General features: G+C 40.4%; 2 protein-coding genes across 3 annotated transcripts; one reads left to right on the plus strand and one right to left on the minus strand.

Moving 5' to 3' along the window:
- Nucleotides 1-1,547: 1,547 nt before the first annotated feature.
- LOC148651254 (transmembrane protein 276-like) lies at nucleotides 1,548-5,360 on the minus strand. 2 transcript variants are annotated; one of them, XM_088601328.1, is made up of 3 exons: nucleotides 5,220-5,360; nucleotides 4,186-4,288; nucleotides 1,548-2,980 (listed from the first exon to the last, which is right to left on the minus strand). In XM_088601328.1, the coding sequence occupies exons 1-3, from the start codon at nucleotides 5,300-5,302 to the stop codon at nucleotides 2,465-2,467; spliced, it is 702 nt and encodes a 233-aa protein (XP_088457454.1). In that variant the 5' UTR covers nucleotides 5,303-5,360; the 3' UTR covers nucleotides 1,548-2,464. The 2 variants fall into 2 exon arrangements, with proteins under 2 accessions (XP_088457454.1, XP_088457453.1); XM_088601327.1 differs by having other exon boundaries at nucleotides 5,163-5,360.
- Nucleotides 5,361-7,734: 2,374 nt separating this feature from the next.
- On the plus strand, nucleotides 7,735-23,791 carry LOC148651255 (putative flap endonuclease 1 homolog). Its single transcript, XM_088601329.1, has 11 exons — nucleotides 7,735-7,902; nucleotides 10,492-10,570; nucleotides 11,043-11,145; nucleotides 12,851-12,899; nucleotides 13,403-13,464; nucleotides 14,071-14,207; nucleotides 14,691-14,751; nucleotides 15,258-15,389; nucleotides 15,909-16,060; nucleotides 16,503-16,641; nucleotides 17,886-23,791. Exons 1-11 carry the CDS (start codon nucleotides 7,821-7,823, stop codon nucleotides 18,084-18,086), a joined length of 1,197 nt encoding a protein of 398 aa, XP_088457455.1. The 5' UTR covers nucleotides 7,735-7,820; the 3' UTR covers nucleotides 18,087-23,791.
- The last annotated feature ends 134 nt before the right edge of the window (nucleotides 23,792-23,925 follow it).

A 23,925-nucleotide genomic window follows, 5' to 3' on the forward strand; every position in this document is an offset into this window, starting at 1 on the left:
TGCACATTCAGTTAATAAATTTCCAAAAAACGGTAGTAGGAAAGACACATTTTATTTGTAAATTTCTTGCATTTTGTGACTTCATTACTCATGTTCCACCTAATGTGGTATTGTTTAGGATAAACAATAGAGGAATGCATATAGCTGCTACACCATATCACTGGAGCATAAACCTTCAACGATTCATCGATTAAATGGAAAGGTATAGTCCCCTATTTTCATACTGTTCCATTAATTTTATAAAAATTAAATCTGACACATAATAAATGTGTCCAATTTGATTTTCAGCCTTTTTTTCAGCACAAACAGCATAAGCGGTGCAGGTAAAATCTCTGCTTTTAAAACAAACGTTAAAAGGAAAAAAAAACATTAAAAATAATTTCAACTCTGTTGTTAATAAAACATTTAAAAAGATAACCAGGATGGTTTTCTTGGGTCAGAAATAACACATGACCTCACTATCAGAAACAAACTATTTTATTAACATTGTAAGAAACCTTTTCTGAGAGAAACATGGAACATATTTACTTGCCATGAGAGTAAAATTCTCTATACAACGACACACAATCTCCTCCTAAAACAGAACAGTACCAGAATGACTGAAATACAGAATTTATTAAGACTCTCTTAACATCTCAGAGTCCTAAATGCTGTTACAATAAGATTAACTTGTACTGCATAATTGCTGTATTGCTTCTTAACCCAGTAATGGCTTTCTGGGGAAACATTCTGCTGCATCAGATACAGTATGCACACTTCTAATTATACCATCTTTAAAAACCGAAGTACTGTATTGCCATGTCAAAGTGATTAGCCAGGCTCACTGTGGATGCTGAACATACAGTGGTCAGCACTCCACTCATTACTATGGGAAAACAGCAAATTTGTTTGGTAAGTGGGTTCATGACAAAGGCACGAGGAAGAAGACAAAATACTCTGGAGTCATTTTAACGTTTTAATGTGTATAGAGTGTATTAATATGTTACTGACAGATAATTGCCTTTTGCAAGAGGTAAATTGACCACTTCAACAGAAAGCCGTATGGAGGAGTAGGGGTTAGGACTCTAATCTCCTGCAGGGAAGGTTGATAATGTGATAATGTTAATGTTTGATAATGTTAATGTTGTGGATTATAATAAAAGTAGGACACTGCTGTTATACCTTTGTACAATATAAAGTACCTAGCATTATAAAATGGCACCAATGCAAGTTACTTTAGGAAAGAGTATAAGTTAAATAAATTAATAATTAAACATAACAATAGATTTTCCCCATTTTCGGACATTGTATTATTCACTTTCGAAGTGTATACATTCTACTTACTGTAGGTGGCTGTAAACAGCTTTTGGCATCTTAAGTAACTGGCATAAATAACCTACAGTATGTAGAAATCTAAAACACAGAAAAAGCTGACTCACCAATTCTTTTAAATGGCAAGTATCAAAAAGACAGACACTAGAGGAGGTGTGTATACTACAGACTACTGAATTAATGACCATGTACCCATAATTACCCTTCACAGGGGCAGTTTGCAAGAAAAGACAAGGTTTTTGGAAATTTGATTTGGAAGGCACAATCAACAGAAACAGACTGAAAAGTTGTGTGTTGAAGAGTCCAGACCAACATCTGACTTGCTGGTAATTTCATGTCCATGTCCAATGTCACCATCTATAATGTCGCAAATAAAATCCCTTGTTCAGGAAAATTAATCTGGTAAAAATATTATGCTTAAAGGGTCTATCTTTTGTTGAAGACCACTACAAGTGACATTGCGCAAAACCTTCAAGAAGGTGACATGCAGGAAAATATTTTTCTTAACTTAAACAACAGACAAAAATCAACAGCTTTCAAAACTGGATTTTTGAAAAACTGGATTTAATTGGATTTCCAATTGCCTGAACCTAACCTCAATTCAATTCAATTCAATTTTACATATGTTTGTATGACAGTACTATCAGGCTTCAATATTCTATGACATCATTGCCTAATATGCCTAATATGCTATCACTAGGACAAAATGTCACAAATGTGAGAGACATGCTGTTAAGATGCTTGGAGATGTGATTTTGTTTTGAACACTAGAATAGCTTTTGATGAGACAGCTTTGCAATAGAATTGCTTGGGGTTAGCCAGAAGATTCTTCCTTTCTTGCTAGTTTTTCAAGATGATGTTGTGCTGGCTCCACAATTGTGGATACCAGAATGAAAAATCATCGCTGAATCAATTTCACTTTCCAAGCTGACAACTCAGGGATGTGGAATGTACCTTCAGTCCTACAATTGCAGCTCACTGTGACAGGCTGCTCTCAGGCTTAAGACATCTGCGCTTATAAACCTAGGTACCAAGGGTATTATATACTATACTAGTATAAATTAGTATAGGGGTGGCTTCATACTTCTGTCAAGACATTGAAAACAAACATCAGCCCTTACTCCATGGTCCACCACCCTAATGTAGTACCATTTCAACTCTGGCCCTTGAGCTCCTGTAGGTACTTGCACAGAGCTCTCTCTGTTGCAAAGCTCCCCAGTGACATCAGGCTGTTCAGGATAACCTCTGAGGCCTCAACTGTAATCAGTGGAATGAGAGCCTGACCTCTGACCACAGGGGTCAACAAGGCAGGCAGGCTCAGGGCCAGACTCCCAAGTGCCCCAGCATGGTTTGTGGTGAAGAGACAGACAGTGAGCGAACATGCCAGTGAAGATAAAGCCACACAGCGTGACATCACTGCCACGCCCTCTTCGGACAGCCAATCACAGAGTGCCGTGAGCAGGGTGGCTCCCCCCAGCAGAGTGTAGGCCGTGGAGCGATCCTCGCTGAGCCACAGGAACCCAAAGGTTACCAGCGCTGGTGACAGCACCCAGCTGGCCCACGCTGCCTCCCACCGAAATGCCTCTAAGGCTGGACTGGAGGCGGGTAGGACCCCCACTGCAGCGCAGGACGCCAGCAGGAAAAATCCCAGTGCAGGTGCTCTGTGGTCCTACAGAAGGAGAAAGTGAAAGTGTCTTGAGTAAAAGAGAGCTAGATCTGCACTGAAGCTAATGATCACAGAATAATGGCTATTGCAGATTTCCAGTATTAACATCAGATTTTTACAACATCCAGAAATCTATGAATGGTCTTTGCCATTTGAGACTCGGAGTCAGAGTAGCGCACAAACCAGATTCACATCTTTTCCTTGAGGGGGTTCGGGTCCAATCCTTTTTTTTTTATAAAAAGAAAAGCAACCCCTCCAAGTCACGTATTATTTATGATGAGTGACATGCTAGCACCTAAAAAATGTATAACCATTGGCTGCTTACCTATTAATAATAATAACAACATCACTTTATTAACCCTTTACAATTTCTTGCATTAGGAATTATCTTTTCGCATACCCCAGCTCCATGAGACACACAAACAGTCAGACCACAGGGTCTGCCATTGTACAGCGCCCCTGGAGCAGTTGGTGTTGAGGGCCTTGCTCAGGAGCCCAACGAAATTCCTCTGCCAGCTGTGGGATTTGAACCGGCAACCTTCCAGCCACTGGCGCAGATCCCTAGCCACAGTGCCACCATTCCACCCGCTCTGACAAATTACCGCTTGTCAGTAATATTTAACTAATATGTTGAAGAATAAACTACAATGAACCAGCATTAAACTTGGACCTGCAGACAGGATAGCCAGAAAAGTGATACAGTTTCAATAGGCAATTAATTTCATTACAGCAATAATTTGCACACATTACCATGTGTTTTAATATCCTTAACGGCATTGGGTTTGTTGCTTCAGCCTCAAAATCTTCCTGCCACTGGTGATACACAGTACCCTATCATGGGAGTCTGAAATAAACTCCCCAACCTCAGTATCAAAGCTGATGTTCAAGGATTCAACAAGCTAGATGCGTGACTGGAGTCCTTTCAGTGGTAATCTTATGTTTTTATATTTTGCTACAACTGTTGCGGACACTAAATGCATTAAAATACATTGAAATCAGGGTCTGCAAGGTTCTTATTCTGGCCAATTCTGGTTCATAAAACATCAAACTGAACAAAAAAATGAAGAAGAACCCAAGAAAGACTCCACAGCCAAAACGTTGTGTTTCTTTTCTTCTCTTTTCGGCATGGAATAAACTTTTACTTGTTCCTTCGCAGCCTATGCATGCTGACGCAGCTATCTACCTGAATAAAAAATGCCCAAAGTTACCTTTACAAGCTGGCGAGCCGAGTACAATGAGGAGAGAAACAGGATCAGATTTGAGATGCTGATGATCCACTGGACTGGACTCTCGGCCATCAGACTCCTGCACCTAGAGTGATGCCCAACATACAGTACACCCAGCTCACTGCTTCTGTGAGCTCCAGGCCATAGGGATCAATAAACAATGACAGCTTGGCCTGTAACAGGTGTATGTCTCGCATTGTCAGAAAACATTATCCTTTCATTAGAGGAGACTGGAAATGTGAACAAGGTCTTGACTGAAAATATATGAATAAGGAATCCCATCCTGCAATTAACAAGTTTTCAAAGGTTCCTTCCCCTGTTTAAGCAATAATTGCCGAGTTTAAATGTGTTTTAAGGGAAGGACTATTCCTTTTAAAGTGCAGCATCACATTAAGAAGCTACTGTCTCTGACAAAGTTGAGAACCTTCTAAAGCTATAAAGATAGTTATCTATCTGTAGTAGATTTTTTGATATGTCTGTAAGGTTCCCCACATTGTCTCTCTGGTATAGCCAGTTTGATTGATCTACGCAAGCAATATTTTATTTAAAAACAACAAGGGGTGAGTTTCAAATTACTTAAAAACGCGATTAAAAACACGTGATTTGCACTGAAACCAACAATCACAGAATAATGGTTATTTCAGATTTCCAGTATTAACATAAAGTTTTTTACAACATCCGGAAACCTATGATTGGTCTCTTAAAATGTTCAGCAAAAAAGAATCATGATAGATGCAGTTATTATCAGATTAGGTGAAGATAAAGTCAGAAAACTCTCTCGCTCGTTAAGTGGCGCAGACACCATAAAGCAGGAGTTTCTAAGGCTTTGACTGACGCCAACTCTTAACCTCCCCCTAATAATCTCCATTGTTTTCATACGATAAAGAGGTAAACCATATGTGAATTAATGCGTGATTTATGATCGAAGGGCGATGTCAAAGACCCACAACGTGCATTACCTTAGTAAGGAAACAAGGTACTTAATTACCAACTGTTTCACATAAACTGTACCGTACACATGTACTGCAGTCTGGATGCTGAAGCGGATCTCACTAGCGAGAGCGGCGCCGCGGTCATACGGACATACTGTAGGGCGCATTCGGCCGGGGACGAGGCTGTGATTCGCTACTCCATCCGCTCAACTCCTCGGAACAAGGAGGAGCCAGGGCGCATTCGGCCGGGGACGAGGCTGTGATTCGCTACTCCATCCGCTCAACTCCTCGGAACAAGGAGGAGCCGAGGGCAGCGATGCTATAGGAGGCTTCCTCACAAATATCCGGGGCCTAGAAAGCTGAAGTACCACCCCAGCCACGTGATGCAGCTGTGACTGGCAAACGTTGCTCAAATCGAATGCAGTTGCATCTTCGTGAAATGCTACACCAGTCGCAGCTCAGTTTGTAGACGAGACGTTTTGGTCTGATACATTGTATTAGTTTCAGTTACCGATCTCCCTGCGGGAAACGTGTATAACCCCCACAGTACATCGACATTGCCCGCGTTTGAAACAAGTTTATGAGTTTAGAGCACTTGCAGATTCTTTTTATTTGGAATGAAACAATTAGGCAACGCATTGTCCCAAGCAGCGCTTTAGCCGTGTAACAGAGGTTAAGTTTATTTATAACAGGTAACCTTCGTTTGTAGCAAAACCTGGAGTTACTAACCACTGTCTTACTAGGTGGCGACTCGCGAGGCACAACAATCATTGTATTGTTTTTCGGATACAGAGAACAGCTTCGTACAGGACGCTAATGTGTGATCTACGAACTACATACTGTATGATCTGTGTTTAACTTTATGCTGGCGAGGATCTCAGAGTAGCGAGTACAGTTATGATTTCTGCAGGGGGAACCTGTTAGGGGTGAAAGACAACATCTCGTTCTGATGCTCCCAGCGAAAATTGCGTTGTTTGAACTAATTTTACTGTTTTGCTCTTCACGTAATGTACAGTATCTATAAGAGTTTACTACAGTACTTCTGTACGACGGTCCTGATACCTAAATTTTGATTTTAAAGAAGACAACGTGTAACGCAACGAAACGTGCGATATAGGAATGACCTATTTATTAGGAGTTTTATTTTTCGTTGTTACTCGTCCTATTCCATTCGGCTGTCTCACATTTTGCAGTCCTTATTCAGTATTAAATTAAATTCATTGTATTGTTTCCAAATTTACAACATATTCGATTATTTGACTCTTCATTTTTCTCCTTTTTTAATCTGACCAGGAAAATGGTTCACATTTTCTGATGGGAAAGTATTTAGGTTATATGATTATAATGTAACAGTTGTATTGTTCTTTGCGAATTCTGTGTGTCAATAACCATCTGAGGTTATCTAAGGAGACGATTTTGGTTACCAGTACAATATGTATGGCAAGAATAAAGCATGTTGTGATGGTATATTACTCAGATCGTCCAGGAGACTCGTTATCGCCAATAGGTCTATTACCTACAGTATGCAGCTAATAACTTTATGATGTATGCAGATAATTAATGCAGTAAAGAATTCTTTGAGCAGTTCCGTGGCTACTGGTTATACCCAAGCGTAAATTGTAAAGATGGTTTAAGTGTAGTAACTATAAGTGATTCTTTTATTACAAAAACAAAAACGCGTCACCATAAAACCACCTCAAAATGCAGAAGAAAAGGATTGTTGTCATTGTTAATATTATTTTGTCTCAGAAATCCCTAGAACGGATTTGATTTATCGAATTTTAAAGATGATCCATTTCCTATAGCTGAAAATCGTGAATACATCAGATGAAAATTCGTTCAATTCAAAATACTTTATTCATCCCCAGGGGGGCGATTTAAGATTTCAATATCACAAGACAAGACAATAATCAACATCCATAATGCTTCAAAGGTAAACTTCCTTTGGAGAAATTGTAATTCCTCGTTGGCAAAATGTTAATGATAATTTCCATAAACATGTTTCTACACTAGTAGTTTGTTTTAGAGCGATGACAGGCTCGCCACTAATGGCAGTTGAAAAATGTTTTATTACTAAATGATCAATACGGCTAACTAAAAAAACTAAAAATTATCAGGTGTGAAAATAAACCTTCCTGTTTGCAATAGGCCTAATAATTAAGATTAATCGGCTGGTAAGTACATACGCTGAAAACATAGAACTAAATCGTGCTTATTTAGAATAGCTAAAACGTTATTATTGGTGTGTTTTAATTTTGGAAAAGATCGAAACTTCAACGTACAGAATAGCTTTGCCTGCTTCCTTTATTGGGATTTAATATTTTGAGACCTGATTTTAATGATTCGGGGCTATGTTTTAAGATTTGTTTTCTCACTCTTTTTATCATATTGTTTCTATTTTTTTAATTTTCGTACCATCTATTCACTATTAAATAACGGCGGCGATGAATTTTCTACCGTAACTTTGCCTTTCAAGGCAAATAAGATAGTCAAAAGCGATAGCAAGCCAAAGTTATAATTCTCAAATTCATACTGTACAGGTTTCGGGCTACTAATACAGAAATTTCAAATAATCCGCCAGCAGTATAAACCGGATCCATCTGACAGGAAAAGACTAGTTTTAGTTGTTTCCTGAACCAGTACTATTCGATCAATAGTTTAAGTGGTTACCGAGTGATTTTAACGATGGGGATTATCAAACTAGCCGAATTAATACGCAATGAAGCGCCAGACGCCGTGTCTTACAAACTGATAAGCGACTATGCAGGTTAGTAGGGAAGTGGTTACCGCCCTCCCAGCTCTGCGGTTTCTGTGACAACGCGGATGGCTGTTGCTGCGGGGACAAAGAATTCGAAAGACCTCCAGCGTGTTATAGAAAAAATATATATTTTGGTATCAGAAAGAAAAAATAATGAACTGCATATAGCTGCCATTTCAGTATTTCATGCATAAAGCGCCGTAAAATATAAATAACCGTTTGGATTTGGTAAATCGAATGGAAATTGAGGGAATTATTGGTGTACTTGAATATGCAATTGGGGTGCAAACTTGCACAATAATAATGCAACTGCAGGATTATTTTATATTGCAAATAATCATTTAAGGGTATCCACATCTTGTTTGCATTAGAATGATAATAATACTCTGTGGTGGTTCCAAGAATACGCAGTTACAGCAACATTTTCTCTTTAATACTTTTATTTACCCCGTGTAACCGCACGCCGGCGCAGATGCATTTTTCCAAGATATTGTGTGGAACTGGTGGGGAAGACGGTAAAGCGATTTGCATTAAAGATACAGTACCGTGAATTTATTTGACGTGTCTTTATGTAAACGGCAGTTTAGGAATAACCATCAATCAAATAATAAGAATCACACTACACAGTAGTGTTCCCTTAATTTACCATTTCCTTTTGAGATGGTCGAGCACGGTTATTTTTTCTGTCTCGTTGCCCCAACAGTACAGTACAACCAGCGTCAGTGAAGAGCACAATAATTAAACATAAATAATGCACAGAAAAATAGACATTTTCCAGTGAACCACGCAAACCGCGAAGTGTTTCATTGACAGTATTTCAATTTTAATTGTCATTTAATAATTCTGACTAGAACAGATAGTCCAGTACTGCTTCTGGTCCTTCTCTGGGCTGAGGCATACTGTAGATGCCTTTCTCGATTAGAAGTTTCCCGATTATTGTTGTTTCCTCTGGGATGAATATGGGCTATCTCCGAAACCTACGAAATAACTATTTAATCTGAACTATTTTTTGTCACACTGAGGAGCAATGGAGGTGCACTGTCACAGGTAATTATTATATTAATTTACAGAACACTTGTGGAAATTGTATAAAAACCATAGAAGGGCCTCCTGGTTGGCTACGGATAGCAACTGGATCACAGGTTTAGCCTGGGTTGAGTCTGTGACCCCTTGTGACCTGGGATTCGACACGCCGAGGCGCACAATGGCTGAATATTGCTGAGGGGTCGAGATCTGGTTGACCGACAAAGTCAACCTACACTCCGACCTCTGCAGTCTCCGGGTCACCCGCACGCCTCTCTAACGAAACAATACACAAGGTACCGGGTTATGTTGCTTGCGACGTGTTCAAAAACTAAAGGCTTCCTCTGCTTCCTCATTCGCCCATGTGTGAGGGTGCGAAGACTGTAGATTTGAGACTAGACGTGAAAACATCCCGTTGGCGTTTCCAGATCGGAGTGGTAATAAACATTATAATATGTTTTTTTTTACATATGTATTACTAATTTTAAAGTCACCATTATATTTCCTAAAAAAAACAGTGTGATCTCCATTGAGCATGATTTGAATCACCAATCTCTGTATTAAGCAGCAGAGCTCCAACCACATCTCCACAACTCTGGCTAGAGAAAAGCATGTTTTTTTTTTCCTTTGCATGTAGTTTTACAGCATGTCTGAACAAGTTTGTTTTTAAATTGTAACATCAAGTTCCAAATTTCAAAAGCAAATTCAAAGACTTTTACATTTTAAACTTTTATCTTGGAGGTGATGACAAAGTAAATTGCTTTGTATTGTTCTATTAGTACATTTGTGCATTTGCTTAAGGGTGTGTGGCAGTTTCATCCAATTCCAAATGCATGAGGCCCTGTTTGTTTCACAATGTCTTCCGATTCACTTGTATAGCTACTAAAGCGGAGTAAGAATCTGAAGTGACGTCCAGTGATCAGCTACAGCTTATCAAAGAATAAAACCGGATAGAGTTTTTAAAGTTCTTAAACAGATACGACTGTGTATCATACACAGGAGGGGGCAACAGAGATATATATGACTCCTTGTCAAAATCAGATAAGGAAATGTATTTTATGGTCCTTAGTGAACGGACAATTGAAGACAGGGAACTCAGTACCTTTGCAAATGTGCCCACTCCCACATTAGGTTAACAGACACATGACACAAAATGTGGACACAGACAGCAGCTGGGACCAGCTCAACAGTAATGGCAATAAACAATAACCAGATGAGTAACTGATAAGTCACGCCAATCGGTCAACCCCAGTGTACCCTGGGACCTGTACATGCTCATGGCCTCCACTTAGTGGGAAGAGACAGTGTATTGACCAGCAGTGAGTGCAGGCTCCAGTAGCAATGTGTACTCTTGGTCGTTTGCTGGCTATGCAATATATAAAGACACATAGGATGTTTTGCACAATTAAATGCCTTCCCTGTATTGTTTCATATTGACAAGGCATTTTCATTTGTTATCGCTTGACTTCTGTGCAGTCGGTCAGATTCCCTGGAACATTCTAACAGCTTCTCTGCTGATGGGGGAGAGGGTGCTGTGTTAATCTGCGGTGAGTAGTTCTCTCTGTCTTCTCTCAGGAAAGATCATTGCTCTGGACATCGCCGTTGTGCTGCATCAGCTCCGCACTGCTGCCATGGGACATGGAATCATCCTGAGGTGAGGCTCCGGGTCAGCTAGCAACTGTAGCTGCAGTACTAGCAGCCGCAATGGGTGAAAAGGCATATTAAAAGCATATACAAAGGTTCAAGTAGGTAACTGCATCAACATGCCCGACTGCAAAGGAACACGTAAAGGTTTATTCAACGCTGAGAAGAGAAGAAAAGAAAGGCTCCACAGCCAGAATGTTGTGTTTCTTCTGTTTTCAGCATGGAATAAACCTTAACTTGTTCCTGTGTAAATGTTGTTACCTTTATTATGTTCTTAGGTACTGGCTCACCGGATAGGTTATTATTAGTAACACTGATTACAAACATGGGAAACCATAAAGACTTTTTGATTAGTTGTGAGTGAGCAATTGATTTGGGAGCAGTTAACGCAGCTGCAGAAAGATGTGTGATGTGAAGAGAGACAGAGGTCTGTAAGGACAGGCAGGCAGGCATGTGATGAGTGCTGTTATCTCATCTCACAGTCCCCTCAGCGGCCTGTTCTACCGCACACTGCACTTCCTGGAGCACGACATTATGCCTGTCTATGTGTTTGATGGTTGCCCCCCTGAGCAGAAGATGAATTTGGTGAGTCCTCTACAGACCCTCACTCTTCTAACATTGTACTGTGGTACAGCCTGTTAACACAGAGTAAAGTCTTGTGCAATCAAAGATGAAAAACACATTGTAACTGCACGATTTCTGTAGAAACTTACCAAGAGAACCTCTTAAAAGCCTACAGAATCTCTGCTTCACAGGTACTTCTAACATCTAGAAGTACCAGCATCTAGAAGTACCACATCTAGACGTAGCCAGCAGCCATATCACCCTGCAACTCAAAACAGGCAACCCACTGAAGCTAAGCAGGTGTGAGCCTGGTCAGTACCTGGATGGGAGACCTCCTGGGAAAAACTAAGGTTGCTGCTGGAAAGAGGTGTTAGGTGTTAGAGGTGTTAGTGGGGCCAGCAGGGGGCGCTCACCCTGTGGTCCATGTGGGGACACTATACTGTAAACAGGCGCCGTCCTTCGGATGAGATGTAAAACCAAGGTCCTGACTCTCTGTGGTCATTAAAAATCCCAGGGCGTTTCTCGAAAAGAGTAGGGGTGTATCCCCGGCGTCCTGGCCAAATTTCCCATTGGCCCTTACCAATCATGGTCTCCTAATAATCCCCATCTATAAATTGGCTTCATTACTCTGCTCTCCTCCCCACTAATAGCTGATGTGTGGTGAGCGTTCTGGCGCACTATGGCTGCCGTCGCATCATCCGGGTGGATGCTGCACATTGGTGGTGGTGGTGGAGGAGAATCCCCATTACCTGTAAAGCGCTTTGAGTGGAGTGTCCAGAAAAGCACTATATAAGTGTAAGCAATTATTATTATTATTATTATCTAAGTACTTTTCCTTTCACCCTTTCCTCCATGAAGTTACTTTTTTCTGCAGATATATGCATTTGTTTGAGTGAAGTGCTGTGAGACATGCAGAAAGGCACAGATTATGCACGACTACAGCAATCACAGCTATGTTATCCAGGAGGACCTAACTTTTGCCAAATCTTCCCAATTTGATTTATCCTGGAGTCAGCAGGTTTTTGTTCTGCCTCTGCTCTTAATGACCTGATTGAGTCAGTCCTGATCTCAAGTGAACCAATTTATAACTTTTCAAAAGTCTTCAGCACTGAATGATTTGAGGAGATCTAGAAAACCTACATTGTTCTGACTAGAGTTAAGGTCCTCTCCATCGCAAATGGAAATAACCAGTTAGTTCGTTTATTCTAAATACACTCCTTCACTTGATCCCTCCATCACCGGAGGATCTGTCTGATATGCGCAATAGAGATCTGTGTTTGTAAAATTCTGATTCTTTTTGTCTTTTCAAGATGAACCTTGAAAACAGTTTTCTAAAGGTGTTTTCCACAAGAAATTGTTTCTGTTTTTTTTACCAACAGCAGACAGTGACTAGTATTTTCTGAAACCTTTCAGGACTTCTTAACCTTAAGAATAAGGTTTAGGTCTTTATTTGTCTCCAGGGGGCTTAGCTCTTTTTATGGAATATTTGTATAAACATAAAAACACAAATTATTAATGGTCATGCAAAGCTAAGAAAAATCAGCCAGAACAGAAAGTTTTGAAAATGGTCCCACTAAGTTGTGAAGTTATTGTATACTGTATATTTATCCATTTACATGCAGTGGAGAGAAATGTGGAATTTTAAGGCAAACAAGGGCACTGCTGACTGTAGGATTGCCAGTGCTGTCTGTGGTGCTGCTGTAATATACTGGGGTTTTTTTTGCAGCTGAAGAAACGTGCAGAGACAGGAGGCTGGGATCTAAAATCCAGAGGAGGTGAGAAACAGTTTTCCTCACAAATGGAAACACACAAACTGATATACTGACATTAAAACACACCTGCGGCCACTGGCGGAGAGACTGAAATTATGTTACATATAGTGATCAACATTATTATTATAGATTTATCCCAACGCTAAAATATGCAGACACACTGATACTGTACATACTGTAGGTACACTCACTGTCTCAAGTCAATGTAAACATGAAGACACTGAAAGGACACTCTGCTTCCTTAGTGAGAGTGTGAGACCTTTGTGAAACTTTATGAAACTCCGTGAGACTCAGTTAGAGTACTTTGTGACTCTGTGTGATTCTGTGAGACTCTTTGAGACTTTATGAGACTCAGTTAGAATACTTCGAAACTGTGTGTGATTCTGTGAGACTCTGTGAGACTTAATGAGACTCAGAATGCTTTGAAATTCTGTGTGATTCTGCGAGACTCTGCGAAAACACTGTGAGAACTCTTTGCCCTCATTCAGCTGTCTTTGTGTCCCCAGTCACCAATGAGAAGCAGGAATGCAAACAGCTCCTGCAGCTGCTGGGTGTGCCCTTCCTGCAGGTGAGCTTCACCTCCTTGCCCCTCAACCCCTCTTTCTTTTAACTGCCAGGCCTCTCTGCTTCTGTCTCTGTCTGCAGAGATGCTGTATTGGCATGACCATGTGAACGAGCATTGCCAAAGTAAATGCAGATGCAACCCATTTAAGCCATATTATATAATTTATTACATCATTATGTAATGCAGAATACTTATGGCAGAACAAATTATTAGCTGTGCTTAATGAACATAGAAAATGGAAACAAAACCTCTCCGGTGTTGTGCTCTGATTTTAATGCATCATGTTCAGTGCATCTTTTAGGCTTTGACAGGAGGCTGTTCTCTCCTCAAGCAGGACTCTCTGTGTCTTACAGCTGTGGGGATTCTGACTAGAATACGTTTTCTCCATTTTTTTTATCATGATCTGGGAATCCTTTGTCTTGGTGTCGATTGTGTTCTTACAATAATTATGTTTTTTTACACTAAGGACATAATGGTTAGCATCCTCATAAAAGTGAACAAATAGAATTGTGGCTTCCCACTATCTCTTCTCTGTCTCAGTCCGTCTGCCCCTCTTTCTCTGATCACCCATTTTGTAACTGGACCCCTGCCCTCTGTACCCCTCTCCAGGCCCCTAATGAGGCAGAGGCTCTGTGTGCCCAGCTGGTGAAGTGTGGGCGTGTGCATGCTGTGGCCTCAGAAGACATGGACACCATGCCATTCGGAGGCCTGCTGCTGCTTCGCCAGCTGAATGCCAAAAAGTCTGGGTGAGAGGAGAAGAGTATTTCTCTGTCCTGCCCGTCACTGTGATGCCTGTTCTGTTAGGCCTGATCTCAGTGTGTAAATGGAGGATACCCGTAGGGTTTGGGGATGTCTGTGGCTAATTGTGTCCTGAAGAATTGTCTTAGACCTTCTGATAGTGTCTGTAACAGTCTGAACACTTCGGGGGAAGTCTTTATGTTAGAATCAGCCCAGAGGACATTCATACATTATAAACTGGCAGCAGGATCAAAAACAAAATAATTAAAACATATGCTCTGAGCTATGTTTAAATACAATTCTTGAAAAATCTCAGCAGTTTGGTCAAACACTATTAAACAATTTTAGGGTTTTAATGTAATTTCAACAACTAATGTGGCAGTATTAAAGTTTGGCAGTGTCACTGCCGATGCCTTTTGAACTTGTGCTTTACTGTTGTTTTTTCAACAAAATTTTCTCTGTTTATCATTTTCTCTCTCTCCCCTTCTCAGTGAGGTTGTGGAATATTCCCTTCCCAAATTGTTGGAGATTCTGGGATTGACTCATGAGCAGGTGAGAACTGAAGTTGTTTACTTTTATATTTACACAGGTAAGGTATTTTGATGGGCAATAAAGGTTGCTAAGAGTACAGAATACAACACACCTACCCAAGCAACCTCTTTGAAAACAGGTTTGTGTCTTGTTTTTAATCCAGACCTTTGAAATGTTGTGGTGAGGTTAGTGTTTTTGTTCTGGCTCTGAGGTGCTTTGAGGTGGATTCTGTTACATTAATCATGTACGACTCCCATGGGAGCAAACTCCTCCCCTCCATTCTCCAGACAGGGGTCCCCACACATTACTGAAATGCTGCAGGATCACATCTGTCACGTGACTGAGCAGGATCACCTCTGTTACATGACTCAGCAGAATCACCTCTGTTACATGACTCAGCGCGATCACCTCTGTTACATGACCCAGCAGGATCACATCTGTTACATGACCCAGCAGGATCTCTTCTGTTACATGACCCAATTATTTTTAAATCAAGTGTTCAGTTTCACGAACTTGTCTCTCTGTAGTTTGTGGACCTGTGCATCCTGCTGGGATGTGACTTCTGTGAGAAGATCCGGGGTCTGGGGCCACGCAAAGCCCTCGACCTGATTCAGAAGCACAAGACCATTGAGAACATCATCCTTCAAATTGGCGCAGAGGTAGGAAACAGCAATTTAACACCCATTCATGGTCTTACACTGTAATATAAAGATCTGAACAGCTATCGAGAATGAAGCACATGTGCTTTTGCTGTAAATCATCTCACCTCATTTCACTTAATCTAAACTCTCTTTTTCACTTGAAGTTCACATGTCTGTGCTGTTATGGGGGGATCGTGCGGAATATTTATTTTATTATGACAAAGTCTTGTGTAATTTACATGCAATTTAAAACAACACCGTAATTTGGCTGAGCCGTGAAAACAGTCTGTATGAGGTGAATAAAACAAAAGTTTAGAATCTCACAGTAAATGATCAGTAAACTGACTGTGCACTTTATATCTAGGCAGTAGCAGTATGTCATATACATTGGAATTAAAGCTCTTGCAATGACAGTGGTGAATATTATTTTAAATATTTCTATAAGACAGAAAATAGCTATAGATTTGCCACTGACTGTGTGGAATTGTTTGCACATTGGTGAAATCAATGTGTGCTAATTTCGCTCCTCTTTCTCAGACTGATCGTATTCCAATGTCCTGGAACTATCAGGAAGTACGCAGCCTCTTCCTAAATCCCGAAGTGGGGGATCTACTGACCCACCCATTTAACTGGACAGAGCCAGATGAGGAGGGGCTGGTGAAGCTCCTGTGCTATGAGAAGAACATGAAGTGGGTTGCGTTCCTAAACATAATTGCCTAGCAAATATTTTGAACGATTTTCTTAATTTTCCTCTTGTATGTAATGCCAGTCAGGATTGTCCCAAGTAGCAGGTGGCTTGCAAATTGAGGGTCATTCAGAACAGACATATATTGACTTAGGGAAAAGATGAAAACGAAGGTGGCAGGTGTTGACATCTAAGCAAGTGGCAAGCAATCTAAGCAAGTGGCAAGGCCAGGAAGAGATCGTCAGAGCTGAGCTCCTTCTACCAGACTGCTGCTTTTGGCACTACACTGTGTGGGGAACAGATTAGTGCACCTGATCAGTCTACAAGCTCTGCTGCTTGTGTGAATTGAGTCAAGAGTAAGCATGAATTATAAGCTATTCCAGTTATGAAGAGACAACACAAAACAGATAAGACTGCAACCCTTAACTTTGTGTGTGTTTTGGCAGAGAGTACCGGGTTCGGAGGCGACTGGAGAGGTTTCGCAACAACATCCAAGAAAAAGAAAGAGACCAGCAGGAGAAAGAGGTGGATGGTGAAAGGCAGACATGCTTGAATGAATTCTACAGTGTTACACGTCGAAGACAGGTGAGGCTTGTGTCTCACAGACAGAGATTGTTGAGATGGTGCACACTTCTGAATGATTGCATGTGGTATCATGGAGTGACAGTGCAAAAATAAGAGTTGGTCTCTTCATTCATGTCGGCGTTCACTGACACAGTGGTTTCAGATAGCTCATATACTCTGTTGTTGTTATAGAGCCATAAACTAGGAGCCTGCTAGTGTTAATATTGAAGGGGAACTGCAATGCCATTTGTATTTTTCGAGGTTAGAAAGAATCAGCATTAATGAGTGCATTTCAAACCACAATAAAAGTCAAATGTACATAGTCTGTTATAAAAGTTCCCATTTTGTATCACGAAATACACAAAATGTCTAGGTATACATAGTGCCATGTTCTATAGTTCAGAATGAGGTAACAAAACGTCTGTTGATGTGTTGTGACCTTTTTACTCTGTAAAGAAGCAGGCTTGTGGATACATCTCTTTAGTCCAATAGAAAAGTTGCTTTCGATTTTGAGACAGTTTTGTCGACAAATACTACTTGTTAACTCTGCAAGCAGATCACATGGAACTCTTCTGTGGTGACATGTCTGCTGCACAACCTGTATTTATTTGCTCGTACATCACATTACACTAGTCATTACAGTAGCTAGTGAGCAGCAAGGGCCTATTCACGTTGCGATTCTTGGGAACTCGAATGTAAGTCTGCGATAACGTAGCAAGTTACAGAACTTTCACAAAGTTCACGATTTTGTGCTTAATTCAAAAATGATAACATTTTTTTGTAATCTCAGTGAATTTATTTTGTTAACGAGATTTAATTACCAGTCTGAGAAATCGGGACTGCAGTTCCAGTTCCAGTTTGAGAATTGAAATTATCGGAAGAAAACAATTGCATGATATAAAATTAACTATAAAAAAATGTGAGTGAAAATGGCTTTACAGGAACAATAGTATACATACATAAGCAAAAGCAGGATGTGCTTATTAATTAATTTCGATACAAACATGTGACAACCACATGAACCAAGACAAGAACCACATTTCAGTAAGAAAGCAAGGACATTCCCAATTGAGTTATGAGCCTGGTAATCATGGGTCTGTATGGAGCAAACATAGTATTTGAGACTGTACTGCGAGGTCTTTAAAGAATTAACTCAATGAGGGATTGAGTAATAAAGTATGCAATCCCAGTAACAGTTACCACAGACAACATTTCTCCTTTTCCTTTTTTCCTTAAAACACATCTTTGTGTGTTTGTGGAGACAGGCTGCTGACACTTTGGAGCAGAGCGAAATTAAGAGGCTCAGACGGCGCAGTCCCCGGTTGTCTGGGGAGACACTGACAGAACCAGGAGCCCCAGAAATTCCTCCCTCCCCCGAAGCCGTGGAAGAGGGGGAGCAGGAGGGGGTACCTCTGCAGAGTGGACCGGCGCCTCCACCTACCCAGTGTTGTGCTTCTCTGGTGTAAGCAACGGCTTTCTCTGCTCCATGAATGCTTGCGCTATTGTTCCTGTGCTGTTAGCTTGCTGATTCCAAGCTCCATTCTGAACTCTCCATCCATTTTGCTAGCTTCTACCTTTCCTCAGCAGCTAGATGTAGCGTTACGAGAGCACCTTTGCTTAAAATTGACTTTCTATCGAAGCGAAGAACAATGTCCTGCTATCCCCAGGAGTTTTATTTTAGCCTGTCCTGTGTGTAGGACCTTGACGTTTCTTCTATATCTGAATAGAAACTTTCAGGAACGAAGGAGATCCCTGTAAACCAGTTGTTCTTGAGACCTGGCTTTTATCTACGACTGTCTGCTTTCTGGTAGAGCACTTCAAAACCCTTCGAAAAAAATATTCAAGAAGACAGGGAAGATCCACTACAGCTGAAACAGTGGGCCAGTGTGAGTTTATGACCGACTTTTCATGGACCTAATAATTACAATTTTCTATTGTCTTACACTTAATGATTTAAAGGTGCTTAATTTTTACATTGAAATAACAACATCAGTTTTGGGTACTATTATAGTATTAAGAACGAGAGTCACTCAATCAGTAGTCTACCTCAGTACGAACGTGGAGTGATACAAAAATCTGTTCTCGTTATGACGTTCTCATATGAGACTTGTCTTGGGCCTTTTCATATGAAGTAACAGCTCTTTCAACATATTTTTTCATCAATGGCTCACCATGTACGGTGCCTTGCAAAAACACTCAGACCCTATCTCTGGTGCTCCTTTTTGGGAAATTATTAAATGATGCCTTCACATTTTTTAAAACTTAATAGTTTACTCAAAAGCCGAATGCTCTAACTGAATCCTTCTAAAGGTAAGATTAGGCCCAGTAAGAATTAGCAAATAATTAAAGACAGAACAATTAAATATGTCGTTTACAAAGGTATTTAGACCAAAGTCAATATTAGTATTTATCTACTTTCTCTATATGTACAGTGCTGATGGAAAAAAGAAACACAACATTTTCTGGAATGAGAATACTATAGTTATAGCTTATGTACTTTCACAAAAAGTTGTCAATTTGTTTTAAACCCTCTGACCATCAATACAGCTGGTGCAGTGAGGCATTGCAACTTGTCACTCACACGAAAGCTCGTTGGGTGCACTTTTACCCAACGAGGTCCAGGTGGAACAATGCCCGATCAAGCCACCTTTAAAAAGGCCTTAATTCAAAGTTTAGGTCACTGCAAGGAAAAGGCCACACTTAGTCAATTTTCTGTGCATTCCATAATGCCTCCAATGTCACCAGAAGCAAGGGAGAGGGCCATTGACATACTGCAGGCAGGCATGCCATGTGCCAGCGTTGCCAGTCACTATAGAGTAAGCCGCTCCACTGTGTCCCGACTGCAGAGAAGGTTTCAGCAGACCAGCAGGACAGATGACTGTTCAAGATCCGGTCGCCCTCGAGTGACCACACCAGAGCAGGACCGACATCTGACTGGTCCATCTGAGAGATCGTTTCAGATCTGCCACCGTACTGCTGCTGAAACTGCTGGCAGACACAATGCCCGCATCAGTGACAGAACAGTGAGGCTCCATACTGCTGGCCTTAGAGCAAGGCGACCTGTCAGAGGCCCTCTGCTCACACCTCCTAGACATCACACCCGTCTGGCTTGGGCAAGACAGAGGCTGCGATGGACTCGTCAGCAGTGGCATCAGGTCCTCTTCACAGATGAGTCACTCTTCAGCCTGTTCCAAGCAGACAGGAGGGGCAGAGTGTGGAGGAGGAGGTGTTGAATTTATTTTTTCCATCAGTATATATCACTATAGCAATTACAGCTGCAGGTCTTTTGGGGTAAATCCCTACCGATTTTGCACATTGGCTTGGTGCTGATTTTGTAATCTCATGACTGTGAGCCTTAAAGCAAACTGTGCAGGGATCTGAATAGTTTTACAAGGCACTGTAAAACTTTTTTCTTATGGAAATAAATGCACTTCATTATTTCACTTCAGATGAAGTAGAGGATGAAAAAAATAGGGGAATTTATCACTTTTCTATCAGAAATCAGGTTCTGGAGTAACAGTCTGGAGCTCAACAGGGAATTCATTCTCATTCTGTTCAGGCAGGTGAAGCCTCTTCTGAGATTTCTCAGACCTTGCTTTTGACAGATCAAGTGGAATTGCAATGGTGTGAAAGTTTTATCCTTTTTGAAAATCTCAGCATGTCAAACGTAACCTCCTTGTGTGTAGCAGAGTTATTGACAGCTGCTGAAAAAGATTTAATTTTTAAAAAGAATGACAAGCAAAAAAAAAAAGAGACCTCTATCAGCAAGACTTAAGTTGTTACTGTGAAAAAACATGGGGCCAACCACTGTTCCCTCTAATTTTTAATGGCCTGTGTGTCCCATAATTTCAAGTTGTGCTAATTTTTTCCCCAGTGACAAAAACGTGTGCGCACTAAATTGAGTAAACCTGAAATTATTTCTTGTTAATATAGTCATTCTCATAGAAGCATAGAGATCCAGAAGACTGGGAAAGCGTTTCAACGAGCCCAGTCATAGAGACAGTGTCGAGCGAGCATGAGCAGTGAGGTACAGTACCAGACTATGAGAGCAAAGATATCGAGTAGCCATAATAATGCACACAGCCAAGTTGGGCCTCTCGCAGCCAGTCTCGTGGTCAATTTAGCATTTTTTCCGTTGGCGACCATGTTTGTTTTATTAGTATTATTATTTTTTTACTTTCATTTTTTGTGCGCAGTTCAATTTCCTCTGTGCGCTGATTTCATAACCTGTGTGTGGGCGCACAGGCGCACAGCTTAGAGGGAACACTTGGGCCAACCCTGAACAACTGAAACAAAACGAAGTATTTTGACAATTGTTTTTGAAACAGTGACTTGCTCTTTGTGCACTTCATATGACACAACACAGCATGTTGACAGCTTGAAAACATGTACACGATATACAGTAACTGGGGGAAAATATATATTGTCTGAAGGCCACTTCCTTTTGATGATGAAACATCAGTTCTAAAAGGCTGCTGCCATTAGCGTCTAAGGTGAAAAGGTGTGTCGAACAGGGGAGGGATTCAAGCATGTTGAGTGGTGGGGTAGAAGGGTTAGGGTTAGGCATTGAAAATGTCACGGTGCTTAGCACTTATGTTGCATCTCTCCAAGATTCTGTGTTAAATCAGTGCGAAGTCAGGCTCATTTATCTTACAACTGTTATTCTTCATTCAACATAAAAACAGACTTTGATTGGGCCCAGAAAACCTGAAAATATCCTGCTTTGACTCAACACAAAAACAAATATCCTGCTGTACAATGTGTTAATTGAAAATAAGTAATGAACTTATATGTAAAATCAATAAGCAGCTTGTTCTTTGGTTCCCAATCACAGGAGTTCCTATTACTTAGCATATCTTTGGATGTATTTCTCTCAAAGTAGACATATCTAATGCCAGGAATCCTAAAGTGATTATTGATAAGTGTATGTATCCTTATGTGTCTATATATCAATTCAAAGGTTTTTGGAATCTGCACCCAATCAGGGTGTTGAAGCTGATACCCTGGTCTCTTTCAAGAAATGGCTGGATGAGCCCATGTGATCAATTAACAACTAATAATTATTGTCTTATGTTTGTATGCCATGCATTTGAAAACATTTGAAGATACTTATTATTAGTGGTCAACCTAAATATACAGTATGTTTTATTTTCACTGAATGGTCTCATGATGACTAGTCTCCATATGTCAAAGTGTGCTAGTTGTTCAACAAGCTCATTAGACATTTGAAAAAGAAGCAGTACATTTGTATTGAAAATAAGGGAACAACTTCAATTGTATTATGGCTCTATGACTCTGTTACCCACTTTTTCTTACCTATATAAATATTAATTGATGGTCATTGAGATTTAGCTACCACAACTTTAGCACTAAAAAGGATGAAGGCAGATTACAGTAAGTGTAAAATGCCATCATTGATATTTTTAAAGGAATGAAGACAGAAACAGGGACATATAGTACCACCATGTCAGTTTACATTTTTTACCTCTTTGGTATGGCTTTATGAGGACAATAATTGCCACATTTCTGTTTGTTCTCTACGCCTTTAAGGGGTATGTGCATGTTTCTCTGCTACTGTGTGCATATCTGCTAAACTTGATTAGTAACACAATTTTTCACAAAGAAGGTGCTGACAATTCGACTTGATTCTCGTACATGAAGACATTTCCCTTTTCATACAGGTGTGTATGAAAAATATCAGCTATTGAAAACCAGGTTTAATGAGATGTTTTCATTGTTAATGGACTATTTTAAAGTATTTTTTGTAGCAGTACTTTCAACAGTAGCACTTGAAATTGTATCATTTACTACATATAGTGAGCCACTTATTAAGCTGTTATATCCTAAATGTGTTGTGAAAAGTATAAGCTATTACCATTGCCTGTTTGATTGTATTCTTATGAGATAAATCATTACTCGTACTGTTAAGACCTGCCAGTGTTTTAAAGAAAGAAAATGGTTATATGTCAGAGCAGACAGATTAATTTCTCTGTACAGAAGAACGACTCCAAATTTCTTGGAAAAAGACCCCTCACTTTGTAGAATTTCACCCAATTTACTATACACACTGTCCATACATACATCCATTTTTCAATATATTTATCAATACAGGTTGAGCTGAAGCCTGACCTGGTAAGCAGCAGGCACAAGGCAGGATACACCCTGGACAGGATGCCAGTCCATCACAGGGGCACACACAAACACAGACACACACACTCGCGCAAGGGCCAGTTTTACAGAAGGCAATTGAACTACCAGTTATGTTTTTGTACTTTGGGTAGAGCACATGGAGGGAACTCGCACCTGGAGGAAACTCACACAAACCAGAGGAGAACATGCAAACTCCACACAGATAGCATCCCAGGAGTTAAAGCCAGGATCCCAGAGCTGTGAGGCAGCAATGCTAACCACTGCGCCACAGTGCTACTTGAAATTACACATTAAAAAAAATAACTGTAGCTTTTCTCCATTTATTAGGGTGTGTTTCCCTCATATAATAATTAAGGATACATTTTTGTATTTGTTCAGCACTTTTCATTCCAGAGAATCTTTAAGTACTTCCCATATAGGCAGGGAACTCCGTCAACCACCACAGAATTACAGCCCTGCCTGGGCAACATATGGCAGCTATTTTGCACCAGCAGTCCCACTGCACCACAGATCAGGTGGAGAAGTGAGAAACTACTACATCAATTGCATGGAATGGGAAAATTTAGGAAGGTCATGTAAACCCAAAGTGGAATTTAGCCAGGAAACTGGGGTTAGCACCCTTAATCTTAAGGACAGTGCCATGGGATCCCATTCTCCTGTTAGTAAATAAGGCACTTATAGAATAGCACCCTATTCCTTCTCTTTTTGTGGGCAGGGGGGCATTGTTTGAGTTTGTGTAATCTGAAATAGTTACTGCATTTTGTATTTTTGTGTCTGTGTAATCTGAAGTACTGTAGCAACTACATATTGTATTGTTTATGTATGTAATCTGAAACGTGTCTATGTCTCTGTAGCCTGAATTACTTATTCAGAATTGTACTGTTATTTTCGTACTGCACTCATGACACAACATTGCTTGGTAAAAATGTAATTGATGTGATTCAGTAAAATGCTTTTTCACCAGATGTTGTATTGTGTTAGAGTGTAAAAATTTCCAAAATAAAATAGTGGACACAGTAAAGGTGCAACATGTTTATTATCTATCGAATCTTTATTTGCAATGTTTATCTCGGAAGAGGTGATCAAAACAGTGTCCAGTCCTGGTCCTGGAGAGGTGATGTGTCTGCATGTTTTCTGTCTCTTCTCCTTAAATCA

This window comes from Lepisosteus platostomus, chromosome 12 (genome assembly GCF_059453375.1).
Source record: "Lepisosteus platostomus isolate fLepPlt1 chromosome 12, fLepPlt1.hap1, whole genome shotgun sequence".
Taxonomy (NCBI): Eukaryota; Metazoa; Chordata; class Actinopteri; order Semionotiformes; family Lepisosteidae; genus Lepisosteus; species Lepisosteus platostomus.

Bases quoted from the DNA above. Each gene is read 5' to 3' on its own strand.
- LOC148651254 (XM_088601327.1), bottom strand. From the start codon at position 5,302: ATGCGCCCTACAGTATGTCCGTATGACCGCGGCGCCGCTCTCGCTAGT. The intron at 4,289-5,162 runs GTAATGCACGTT...GCATCACTCTAG, and splicing joins TACCTTGTTTCCTTACTAAG to GTGCAGGAGTCTGATGGCCG. The intron at 2,981-4,185 runs GTAACTTTGGGC...CTCCTTCTGTAG, and splicing joins CGGCTCGCCAGCTTGTAAAG to GACCACAGAGCACCTGCACT.
- LOC148651255 (XM_088601329.1), top strand. From the start codon at position 7,821: ATGGGGATTATCAAACTAGCCGAATTAATACGCAATGAAGCGCCAGAC. The intron at 14,752-15,257 runs GTGAGAACTGAA...GTCTCTCTGTAG, and splicing joins TGGGATTGACTCATGAGCAG to TTTGTGGACCTGTGCATCCT. The intron at 16,642-17,885 runs GTGAGGCTTGTG...TTGTGGAGACAG, and splicing joins GTGTTACACGTCGAAGACAG to GCTGCTGACACTTTGGAGCA.